Source organism: Panthera uncia, assembly GCF_023721935.1.
Source record: "Panthera uncia isolate 11264 chromosome E2 unlocalized genomic scaffold, Puncia_PCG_1.0 HiC_scaffold_20, whole genome shotgun sequence".
NCBI lineage: Eukaryota > Metazoa > Chordata > Mammalia > Carnivora > Felidae > Panthera > Panthera uncia.
The window spans coordinates 15,588,883-15,602,105 of record NW_026057589.1 but is presented as its reverse complement, the minus strand read 5'-3'; the positions used below and the strand labels follow the sequence as shown (position 1 = coordinate 15,602,105).

The following is a 13,223-nucleotide window of genomic DNA, read 5'->3' as shown; positions in this document are numbered from 1 at the left end:
GGAGAAAAAGAGGAGTCAAGGAGGACTCTAGGGCTTTTGGCTTGCGCAGTCAGAAGTACGGAGGGGTCATGTCATGAGCTGAAAGAGGCTGAACATGACTCAGGTTTGGGGGGAGAGATGGGGAATTCTGTTTCAGATGTGTTAAGGGCGTTATGAAATTTGATTCGCAAAGACCACTAACATTTTTAGCACATCAGGTTTCGCTTGAAGGGGCATCTTTCGGAATCTTTAGAATACAACGGGACAACATGGTCAACGATGACAGGACAGAGTATAGTATTGAGAGTCTCCTTAAAAATCACATCCAGGCAGCATGAGATCTTGGAGTCTCTGTGGTTAATTCTTTCTCCCTTAAATTATGACTTAAGTCTGGGGAATTATAGATAAGGAAAAGTTAGTTGAATATGCTGGGGAAAATAAAGAAGGAAGAGCAAGAAAAAAGTGCAAACTCCCATTTCTGTTTACTTTGAAGGGGAGCTTTCTCAGAGGGTTCTCAAGGTCGTCAAAGCATGTAGTTGGCTATAATTACGTTTGACTTATGTACTTCACCACAAAAGAAATAACATGTTCATACAGCCTGTCTGATTTCACTCTGGAATCCTGTGTTTTTGTGTTTTGCCTTATTTTCCTGGTCTTCTCCAGCTGCCCCTTTTTCTTAGCCCTGTGGCTTGGCATCGGGCTGTGGAATCTGGGTCGCCTTTGCTTCGGTCTGTCCCACGGTCGTTTCGGCGGTGGCCACATAGGCTAGGGGTGTGGGTTATGGCTTCCTGCTGGCTGTAAGGGGGAAAACAGTTTAATTCTGAAAGCCTCTCGGACTGTGGCTTTGTTTCAACGGTGACCTCCTATTTCTCCATTTTGATATGGACTCTTTTTCCACATTAAGTTGTTCCCTCAGGCCCGGGGTGACACATGTAAGGGCTCACGGAGATGATGAAGTTGATTCACTCGTTGGCAGACTGCCTTATGCTTTCTACTAATGTCAGTGGCCAGGTCCCCTTCTGTGGGAAACATTGACATATCGTGTCTTATGAGCTGTTTTGAGATTTGAAAGTGGTATGTGTGGCACCTGCGTGGGGCTCCTGCTGGTGGTGTTCCCGAGCGGAGTCCCGAACACCCTTCCCTTCTCTTTTGCGGGGGGGAAGGATTTTTTTGGTCCACAAGATCAGGCTCCCTGCACAGATCTCTGGTTTCCCTCCATTTTCTTTCCTTGTTCTGTGGAAAACTTTTTGTGTGTGAAATAACGCCTAAGCGTGTCCTTGCCATATTTTCCAACCATGAAATCGATACGAGCTAGAATGCTTGGCGAATTGGGTGCCCGGTTAATTGACTCTTCAGGGTTACACCGAGTGACCGCAAAAATCATTTTGTTTCCTCCCTGGTGGTTCATGTTTTCCCCCAAATTGTATGCATTCACACTTCTATCCCAGTAAAAAGAATGTGGCAAACGAAATGGAATCATTCTGACATTTCATGATTTTGACATTCTATTAATGACATAATTCTGAAGAGCAACTTTAGCTGTTGGAGCTGGAAGGAATCTGGTTCCGTTGCCTTATTTCATAGGTAAGTAACTGAGGCCCAGAGAAGCTGAGAGCCTTCCAACCTCCATTAATGGCAAATCCAAGCCCAGAGTAGTGGTCAAGGACGCTGGCTGGAATCAGGCCAGTTGGAGTCTGGCCTTTGCCACTTACCAGCTGTGTGACTTGGCGGCTTTGAAATGTCAATAGCTCGTTCAGTTCCCTCATCTAAATTAGTTTATGTGCGGAATTCGTTTAGTGAGCATCACTAAATGGTGTTAGTATTAGTTTCCTATGACCGCTCTAATAACTTTCCATGAACTTAATGACTTAAAGCAACACACGTTTATTTTCTTACATTTCTGGAGGTGGACACACGGGGTAAGTGCCGCTGGGCTAAAATCAAGTGTCGGCAGGCTTGTGGCCCTCCTGCAAGCTCTAGAAGAGAAGCCATTTTCTTGTCTTCTCCAGCTTCTACAGGCCTCCTTCATTCCTTGGCTCAGCGGCCCCATCCTCTGCCTTCCAAGCAGCAACATCCACCTTGGCCCTCCTCACGCTGTCCTCCCTCTGACTCTCTTCTATCCACCCCTGCCCTCTTCAAGGGTCCCTGTGGTTGTCTTGGGCCCATCTGGAAAATCGAAGATAGTCTCCCCACCTCAAGGTCAACTGCAACCCTGATTGCATCTGCACCTTTAATTCCCCTTTACTACGTAAATGCACAAAGTCACAAGCACCAGTGGTAGGGATGTGGTCATTTTTGGGGGATGGTGTTCTGCCTGCCACAGTCTAGCATGAGAGTTAAGCTCTTTGATGCTCTCGTGTGAAAATTGCTGAAATGCTTGAAAATTACTATAAAGATAAGGACGGTGGTGATGATCATTTACATCATTTACCCTTGAGAACAACCCTCCAGAGGAAAGAGGTGCTTCAATCACCATCTCCACAGTCGAGAAAACCACACTTCAGACCCTTCCGTAACATGTCCCTAGGGCCGGGAACCTCGAATTCGGGGGCGAGGATCTGAATCCGATGTGCTTGATTCCAGTTTGGGCTTCTTTTGTTTCACTCGTGGTGGTAGTTGTTATTACAAACCAGGTCTCTTGGTTTCAAGCCAAATGGTCCCTAAATGAACTGTCGTTACCTCCCCGTCATTACCAAACACCCATGTCGGCAGTGCGGAAACTTCCTGCTTGTACATTTGCTATAGCGTATTTACCGGTTACCTGGCCGCTCCCGACGTCACTTGCCTCCGCTTCCTGGACAATGTCCCATTCCAGCTGCCTCAAAATATGATATTGTATACAAAAGACTTTGGATGTTTGCATTTTTATTGTATTGACACCCTTACCAGCTTCTTCTTTTCTTTCAGGACATTTGCAAGTCCCTTTGGTGCCACCGAGTGGGTCACAGGTGTGAGACCAAGTTCATGCCCGCGGCAGAAGGGACCGTTTGTGGCTTGAGTATGGTAAACTGCATACTTGTTAGTTTCTAGTTCTGGAAACATGATAACATGTAGAAACAAACCATTGTACAAATTATCTGTACTGTAACTTCAGAATAGAATACCTTGACTGCTGCATACATTTTCTGACTGCTCTTTAAATTAATCAGCATTATTTAAGCAGTTATTATAAAAACTCAGTGCTAATATAACCCAGTTGGCTCAGGTGTTTAGGGTGATTTTTTTTCTTTTTGCCTTTGGTTTCCATTTTTAGATGAAATATTTCTATTTCAGCGAGCTGGTGGATTTTATTGTATACTGTTTGTGTTAAACTTGATTCAGTATAGAAGAGCTTCAAGGAGCAGATGTCCTGTTTAGTAGCAAAGGAGGGACTCTACCCTGATACAAGGCCCCTACTGCTCACCTCCCAGGACCTATCGTTGGGCTTCTGACATGCTCACTGGAGTCCCATCACTTAGAGGGATTCCTAGCAAAGGATAAGCTGCATCTCCGTCTAGGGTGTACCAGAAATCCTTGAGCCAGCAAATACCGTCAATCTAAAGAATCGTCTCCAATATGGGAGATTATGGGAGATTGCTGTGTTTTGAATGGAGAACATTCATATATTAGTTCCTGGGTTTTTTCCTCCTTCCCCACTAATGTCTGGAGGAGAGGTGCACTTGACGTAGCAGGAAATGGTCCAGATTTGGGGCATTCCTTTGAAAGATCGCAACCAAGAAGCTATGAAAGAGGAGAGCATGGAGATATTCCAGGTTCTTTGGTCTCTGCTTTTGGGTCTGTCAAGGCAGCACGAGCCTGTGTAGAAGACTCGGTCATTTAAAGTGAACTCATTCGTGCAATAATTTATTGACTACTAGATATCAGAGACAGGAGGCTCTGGGGTTACAAAGATGAACACAATTCAGTTTTATCTCTTCAAGAACTCAGTCTAGTGGGGGGACCTACCTGTGCAGAAGCCAATAACTCTGACCGTCTTTTGAAACATACCTTCTTTAAGCACCTACTTACTGTCGATGCTCAGAATTAGGTGTGCGCTTAGAAAGAAGTACAGTGAGTGGGTACACCATGACGGATGCTGGGATTTGAATGGAAGTTCCTCAGTTGGATGGGAGAGACATTCAGTGAGAGATTGACCATGAAGGTAGAGATGCAGGACCTGAAAATTAATGAATGCTCAGAGAATGGTTTCTGATATTAAGTCACTCAGCATCTTTTAGAAGATTTGCATTTTTTTTTTAACTCTTTGAGTTTAAAGGAAATGAATCTTTAAAACATGGAGGCATTACATGCCACTTTTCACCCAAGGTACCCATCTTAGAAAATTCCAGTAAGGGTTCTCACTGAAAATATGCATGGAGTTGTTTTAGGTGTGGTAAGGGAAAGCAGTGAATTCATTAATTGAACATGTAACTAGTGCTGAAGTCATTCTTATTTTTTAAAGCATCAAAATTTAGGACTTGCACCTCAAGGATTAGTGGGTATATTTTGATTATGAAGGCGACAGCATTAAACATAAGAGGGATGTGCAAGAAAAAAAATGGATATAAGAAATGAGGAAAGTAAGTGTCAAATGGCATGGGTTTCACATTAAAAAAATTTTTTTTTAATGTTTATTTTGAGAGTGAGAGAGACAGAGCATGAGCGGGGGAGGGGCAGAGAGAGAGAGAGAGAGAGAGAGAGAGAGAGGGAGGGAGCCAGGATCCGAAGCAGGCTGCAAGCTCTGAGCTGTTAGCACAGAGCCTGACCCGGGGCTTGAACTCACATACTGTAAGATCGTGACCTGAGCTGAAGTCGGACGCTCAACTGACTGAGCCACCCAAGCACTCCTAAGGTTTTTATTACATAAATACACCAGGGATCTAGTTCCATGGGGCTGAAAATGCCCCGGGTTAGATTTTAGTTACTGTAACCTGAGACAGTTCAAGCCAGAAGTTCGAAAAGAGATGTCCTAGTGCCACTCCCCACCCCCATCATGATTTTAGAAGACCAGACTGCAGTTCTCAATAGTGGGGGAACGCCCTCGACTCTGAGGGTCCCCAGCGCAGAAAGCATTTAGATGAGCTCCATCCATCATCACACCGGTATGGTTACCATTGCATCTACGTACGTGGTACTCTTCCTCCACTGGGGGATGAAACCGACTCTTCGCGAGACTGTAAACTCCATGAGGCCAGGGCTCTTATAAGCATAAGCATGTCTTACACTTTATCTCGAGTGTCCTACGGAGTAGCAACTATTCCATGTTGTGTTCACGTGTTCCTTTATAACTGGAACGTGACCCAATCCTTCTCCCTCCCTATCTTGTCCCTGGTCATTCGGTGACTTTTGTACCATGAATCTTCTGTAAACGTGTGAGGATATGAAAAGCCACATACTTTAATTTACTTATGTGGAGAAGGAAAGAAAGGCTCGTGCTTGGTATCTGTCAGGAAAGGTGTCTGCCCATATCTGGCCGTTCAGTTTGAAATTAGGAGAAGTGCATATCAGTATATGTATATAGATGGATAGCTAAATTGCGTGTGTAGAATTTTATACGTGTATGTGGATTATGCATGTGTGTGTCTGTATATATATATATATATATATGTGTGTATATTATGAGCAACCTCTGCATGACTTAGCAAAACTGCACACTTTCCTAAAAGCCTCTGCAGTTAGATCCAAAGAGGGTGTGTCGGTGTGCGTTGCATTTATATATTTATTCCTGATTTCTATACCGAATGAACAAGCCGAAGGAAACAATCCGTTAGCAACCTAAGACAATACTCGGAAAAATAGTGAAGTAAAGTTAAATTAATTGAAGGTTTGGAATGGATCTTAAAACACATTTCTTAGAAAAAGAAACCAGGGTTAAGATACATCGGTGGACCGTTTGCCTCTGAGGTGCAAAGGATCTGTATCCTGTTGAGGAGCTTTGGTTACTGAGTTTAAGTGGAGTCTCCGTCTCCGTGGTGCTGCGTTAGTATTTCCTTGCTACGTTTCTCTCATCCAGAAATAGTTATTAACTCCGTAGCACCTTGGGAGGATTATGTTAGACCCTGCATGGGAAGTCCTTCTCTCCCCGTTCCTGTACCATTTCCGGCACCTAGAAGCAACTTCATAAACTGGAACTGCTTCTCTTGTTGTTGGCTGTTGTTTTTTTGTCTCAGCCACTGGGCTCAGCCGGGGAGAGTCCCGGCCCCGGGGGATTCCTGGGAGGGTAGATTCTGATTCCTGCTTACAGTAGACAAAATCCTGTACTAACCAACTGCTTTCCCCCTGAAAGTTCTCAACAGTGTTCTGTGATTTCATGCAGACTGTGAAATTAATCGGGGGGAAAGACAAATTAAAAACACAAGAATTAATCCGCACCCGGCAAGAATCGAAGGAAGGAAGCAGTATCTTCACCCAGGCACAGTGCACTAGCAACTCAATAAACAGCCGAGAAGCCACATGTATCCCAGGGGAAAAGCGAGGACTTGGAAAGTCAAACAGCTCCCCCATAATTCTGCGACTCAACCCTCACTCTTCGGCAGAAGCTGGCACGGTCCAAACCTCAACCCGCTGGATCTCATTGCAGAGGCTTTCAGGAAAGTGTGCAGTTACACTAAGTCATGCAGAACTTGCTCATAATAAAAGCACCACAGGCATAAAACCACTACGAGAGGCTCAAGCAGTCCCCAAGGACAGAGATGACCGGCAAAGCCTGGAATGTATCACAAAGGAAAATAGAAGGAAAGGTTAGCACAGAAAACAGCTCTCTCGCCCTGGCTTGACCAGAGCGTTGGCAAATGAAAGACCCAGAGCTAATTCATAAAAGACACTCAAGAGAGTTCAAAGTCATCGGTTCAGGGTCTGGAGTAGGAGCCTTTCATACAGCCGTAAGGTCAAAGGGTGTTACCTAAAAGCACCATGCGTGTGGACGGAGAGCTAGTCTGTTTCATAAGACGTGCTCTGTAGGGATGGCTGGGGATAAACAAAAATGTCTGTTTTTATGATGAGTAATCAGAATGATAAATTCTGTGTTAGGACCTAAAAAACGGGTTCTCCTTGAGTGAATGATCCACATTGTTCTTTAAGCAGCCTTGTGTCTAAAGGTGGGGGGGGGGGAGGCACCCTTGTCACTGCGCCTGCACGCTCTCCCTTGGCCCTTGGGTGGAATCTAAGCTGAACACGTCACCTCGACAGCTCACAAAGCATGTACTACTCGGCCGGCTGGTGACAGACCCGTCTTCGCTAGATGTCAGCCTTTCAAAACGCATGCAGTAAATGCAGAGTGACCGGGTGTTCGTGAAGCGCGGCCGGCAAAGAAACGCTCTCGAGGTGTCCTGCTTTCTCCCTTTGGCCCCCATACTTGTTTTTCCTCTTCACGAACAGGTGTCTACACCTCCTTGCCCTTTCCCAGGCGGACTCTGACAAGAAACGTGTCACACGTTCTTTTCACAGTGGTGTCGGCAAGGCCAGTGCGTCAAGTTTGGGGATCACGGGCCCCGGCCCGTCCACGGCCAGTGGTCCGCCTGGTCTAAGTGGTCCGAGTGTTCCCGAACTTGTGGTGGCGGAGTCAAGTATCAAGAGAGACACTGCAATAACCCCAAGTAAGGCTGCAACAGAAAATCAGTATTTGTAAGGCAAGAATGTACTGTTTTTGTCTTGTTCTGCTTACATACTGTTTGAAAGTGTTTTCTTCCCTCTGGTTAATAGCAATCAACTAGGATTTTACTGTTTGCATCGAAAGGGGTGAAGCGGTCAGGAGCTGAACAGCAACCAAGGAGTTACTCTGTGCGTGAATACGACGCCGACCAGAGACCCAGCTCAATAGTCTGAGCTACTTTCTGAATCTAAATGAGAGCCACACGGTCACACGATCAAATGCCTGTGATGTAGACCAGAGAAGCTAGGCCAGCGGAATGTGTGTGTGTGTGTGTCTCAAACTGATGAACTGGGGAAAATATGCTGATTTTTGCCTTGCAGGAATGTACATCAACACGTGTTGACAGATCTGCCTGACTTTTCAAGAGAAACCAGAAGTCCAAAAAAAAAAAAAAAAAGAAAATGTGTGTGAAATTTCCCGATTGTTAAGATATTGACAACAAATTCAGTTTTCTTAAAACAGAGCACCAGGAGGACTAATCACAAGGGCTACGGACTGAGATTGGTCCCTGGCCACCTGCAGGCACCCTCGCTGGGATTCTGAACCGCCGTCTGTATTCTTTGAAAACGAAGGCGGTTTTATGTTCGTTTTATCTGCTCTAATTCCCACGTGAAATGCGTGTGGGATGTACATTTCCTGATTGGCACAGTGATGTAGAGAGAGCCTGGGTTTGAGAGCGAGAGCTCAGACTGCAAATCCTGGGTCTGCCGTTTATTAACTGTGTGACTTTGGGGAGTTCACTTGAACTCTGAACCTGGGCTTACGTATAAATTGGAGATAACACTGCCTACCTCTGAAGTTTTGGGGGTGTGGGGATTAGAACTGGGTCTGTAGAATGCCTGACATACTGGGGAGCATGCAGTGGGCATCCAGCACAAGGATCCGGGCTCTGTGTGGCTTTTACCCCTTCATCCTAAACTCATCAGGAGCACAGGGTAGCAGAGGGTGAGTCCTCAAAAGCAAGGGGGAGGGGGTGGAGAGAGGCGTTACCGGTGAAATTGGATTTTGGAGAATGTGGTAGAGAAGAATGGGATGGGTCCTCGGAAAACGGATTTCGTTTTCCAGCACTGTTTGAGTGGTGGTGTAGCTTGAAGGTCAAGAACCCAGTCTCCTAATCGCACGACCCTAGGTTCGCCTCCTGGCCCTGCGTCTTTCCAGCCGTGTGGCCATAGACAGCGTACTGTCCCTGCTCTAGATTCCTCCTTGGTCAAAATGGGAAAGCGAGAGGGAGCAAAAGGGAAGTTTTAAAGAGACCTGGTATCTCAACCGAGTTAGCAATCTGCGCTGGATCAAGAGGCCACTTTGTTCCAAGATAAAAGAAAGGGTCGGAAGACACCTTGACCATGGTTTGCTGGGTAGCAATTTGGGATAGCAGGCAGATGCAGGATTTTTCAACTTCGGCACTCTGGACGCTTGAGGCTGGAAAATCTCTGTTACGGGGTTTGTCCAGCACACGGCAGGATGTTGGGCAGCGGCCCGACCTCTACCCACCAGATGTCAGTAGGATGACTGCCGCTCCCCAACAACCCTGTGTCTCCAGGCACTAGAGGGGGCCAATGTCCTGTAGGGGCAAAGCCATCCCCATTTGAAACTCGCTGGCTTATCCGAGACCTGGTAACTAGGTGTGACGGTAGACAGGCTTGTGATGCATTTATAGCTTACACCAGATTATTAAAACCACCCTCCTCGTGCTTTGAACGTAGCCCATATCTTGGATAGAATTCCTAAAATCATTCTATTGCTTTTCATTTTTTCAGCCTATTTCATGGATCTGGTTTTCATACATCACAACACTTTACAATCTCGGTATTTTCCCAAGAAAGAAATAGATTACCTAATTTAATAGCTCTGCTGGTAAAGTGCACGAATAACACCCCTGAGGTTTAAATTAAAACCTCTCTCATATCTGTGGGATTGAGAACTCTCATTATAATAGCGCATTGTTCATGGAAATATCATAGTGTAATTTTGGAAATGCCTAATAAAAGAATCCCTAATGTATTTCCATTTGGTGGTGTTTTATCATTTTAAACCAGATGAAGGCTCCTCAGGATACTGTTTACTTTAATTATGCGTCACAAAACAAGTACCTGAGCAGTTGTCCCAAGGCAATTGAATTAGTTGTTCTCTGTTGTTATTTCACTTCGTTGTAGTAAAGCTGGGGTAGGGTGGGGGTTCCCCTCCATTTCGAATTACTGATTTCTCCTTTGCTTTAGTTTATTATACGTTTGGTCTGTTCCCATCACTCAGCCTAAGCAATTTCATTTTCTCCTGTGAGGAGCGCGGGGAGCTTTTATTTCACTTAATGATCGTTTTCCCAGAACATACTTTGTTTCATAAAAATGAATTATTCCTGGCCAGTTCACAGCTTTATCCAACTTGTCCGCTTCCAAAGTGTTCAGAGGTTATCTGGTTCTGGAATGACTGGTACCACACACATATGGCCCTTCTTCTTCTTCTTTTTCCTATGCCAGGCGTGGTAGGGGGGACATTTTTAGCTGGTAGAAGTTCTGTTGCCTCCCAGGTCCTACAATGCCTCAGGAACCTTCTCCAAACATTTCTCCAGGCCTTTGCTCCCCACCCAACTAGAACAGAGACATGAGTTGCGACCTGCTGTCTAATCCAGTCACTTGACAAATGAGGAACCAGGGGAGATGGGGGGCACAAGTGCTGCCATCTTTCCCCGGGTCACCAAGCTGGTAGTGATAGAGTCAGAACAAGAGCCCCCGGTTTTAACCCTCAGACATTGTTTCTGGTTCTCTGACTCTTCAATTATTATACTCTGAAAGAGCCTAGTGGAATTTCTATGAAGTCTGTTCAAGCAAATAGCAAAAATTAGAGTAGTGAAAACTAAACATGCCGAGGTATTATAGAACCTTCCTAAATTGCAAGTCTATTTGACGACAAATGATACGCCACCAGAGAGTCATGGTTCTAGAATAATAATTGAATCAAACCTCTGGCCCATTTTCCAACCGGTGATTTCCAGGCTCAGGTGATTATTAGAATCACCAACTGTGCTTTAAAAAAATACTGATTTCTGGATTTTCCCTATCGTATATTCTTTTTTTTTTTTTTTGATGTTTTTATGTATTTTTGAGAGAGAGTGCACACGGAGTGGGGGAGGGGCAGAGAGGGAGGAGGACAGAAGATCTGACACAGGCTCTGTGATGACAATAGTGAGCCTGATGTGGAGCTCAGACTCAGGAACTGTGAGATCACAACCTGAGCTGAAGTCAGAAACTCAACCAACTGAGCCACCCAGGTGCCCCCTGCCCCATCCTATATTCTTACTGAGTAAGTCTGGAGGGACCCAGGAGTGAGTCAGTCTGTCTGGTTCTCTTTATTAACAGAGCTCCCCTCCTGATCCCACTGATCACCCAGCCAATATTACAAACATTTGTAGTCAGGACATGATATATTATGCAGAAGTAAATATGAGTATATTTTATAATGGTCTAACGTAAGGACAAAATCATGTTCCCAGACGTTTGCTTTCTGACCGTTTATGTTTTTGTTTTTAATCTCAGTACACCAAGGGATGTCTTGGTGGAATTTTCTGTTAATTTATCCCAACGCTCCTGTTTACAGCTGCAGAAAAATGTACCTCTATTTGAGGATGTGCTGGAAAAGTGCAGATTCTTAACAGTCGTTAAAAGCAGAAAGCATTTGAAAATAGTTAGGATTCTTTTGTGCTAACTCTGCCCTAGACTCTGTCCTGTATTCTTTTGTTGTTGTTGTTTGAAGATGGTATCTCATTTATTTTGTGAGCTTTGTGTTCTTTATCACTTTATTTTATTTTATTCGTGATAAATATACTTTTTAATCCCTATCCCCCATTTCACACATCCTCTCGCCTCCCTCCCCCTCGGTAACTATCAGTTTGTTCTCTAGAGTTGAGTCGGATTCTTGGTTTGCTTTCTCTCTCTTTGCCCCCCATGATTGTTTTGTTTCTTAAATTCCACATATAAAGTGAGATCATAGGGTATTTGTCTTTCTCTGACTCATTTCGCTTAGCATAGTACTCTCGAGCTCCATCCATGTCATTGCATGTGGCAAGATTTCATTCTTCTTTATGGCTGAGTAGTACTCTATTGTATGTATGTGTGTATGTATATATATATATACACCACCTCATTTTTATCCATTCATCTACCGATGCCTACTTGGGCTGCTTCCATATTTGTCAGCCCTAAATTCTTTACAAACAGTATCTCCGTTAATCATCACAACTGCCCCCCAGTGACAGGTTACAAGGTGAAACAGAATTGCCTAAAGATGAGCGAGGAAGAGGCAGAGGATATTTAAATCCAGATCTGCCTCATTATAAAAGGCCAGCCTCCTAAGCATTGTGCACGACTGTTTTCCTCTTCCATGCCGGCCTCTGTTATTGCCTCCCTCAGTTAAATGCAGGTGGAGTGGAAGGTAGGGGGCTCAGCTGCGTTCCCTCTCTTGCTGGCTGTGTGATCTTCATTCGGCAAGTTTTATGAACCTCCTCAGCCATTTTTCGCTTCATCTACAAAAAGAGGAGGTGCTATAGAAGTTTCAAGATCTTTTCTGTGTTAGGGTTTCTCAGTTGCAGTAGTAACACCTGTGGTCCTTTCACGGCCTTGAAACTGAGTAGTCTAAATGAAGGTTGTTTGTAAACATCTCAGAATGTCTTTTCGTTTCTAATTGAAAAAAAAAAGTTTTTTTAATGTTTTTTCTTTTTTTGGGCGCAGAGAGGGAGGGAGACCGAGAATCCGAAGCGGGCTCCAGGCTCCAAGCCGTGGGCACAGAGCCCGACGCGGGGCTCGAACTCACGGATCACGAGATCATGCCCTGAGCCGAAGTCGGACGCTCAACCGACCGAGCCACCCTAGGCGCCCCAGAAATCTTAGAAAGTCTTAAACTAAGAAAGTTTTAAATATGCCTTCTGAAGGTGACCGTGAATAGAAAGGCTCTCATATGGCACTTTAAGGGCTTTTTTTTTAAGCGCTTTTTAGATGATGATTTAAGAAGTCTTCGGGGACTTGATCCAGCACGGTGACTGCTGAATGTTGGAGTAGCCGCCCCAGAATGTTCCGAAATAGCGAAGCAGTCTCACTCTGGCGGTGTGACGCTTCCCGTTCCTGTTGAATCCACCTTAGCATGCACTTACATGAAGACTGGATAAAATATGCTGAAGCAAATCCAGGGGTGTTTTACAGCATTCTTGTGCTTCCTAAAGAGACAAGGAATTTTAGTCACATAAGTTTATTCACCCGGAGCCTTCTTTCATATTACATGTTTGTGTTGAGCTTTTGTGTGAGATGATCCATAGCTGGGTTTTAGCCTTTGGAGCAAACTGCAAAAAGATAGGAAGGAGAAGGAGCGATTGTTTTGTGCCTGGAAGGAGCCGGTTAAGACGTTATTGGGAATTTTCGGTTTGGTTTATGCTCCTTTTTTTTTTTTAGATTGCCTTCTGGTTTTTGCAGTCTGCCTACCGAGATCTTAAAGAGCCTGCCATTAGATCATAATTATTTATGTTCTAATGGGATTCCCTTCTCTGGAAATCCATTTCCCATTGTGCTTGGCAGGAGAGGAGGAGGCCACCTACGAAGTTAAAAAGTGATTATGCAGATGAAAACAAGGG

General features: G+C 44.7%; 1 protein-coding gene across 1 annotated transcript in view; it reads left to right on the top strand.

Moving 5' to 3' along the window:
• Window positions 1-13,223, top strand: part of ADAMTS18 (ADAM metallopeptidase with thrombospondin type 1 motif 18) — a 76,710-nt gene that overhangs the window by 16,707 nt on the left and 46,780 nt on the right. The window contains 2 exon segments of the mRNA XM_049622902.1: window positions 2,887-2,982; window positions 7,405-7,553. Coding sequence (XP_049478859.1) covers window positions 2,887-2,982; window positions 7,405-7,553 — 245 coding nt within the window.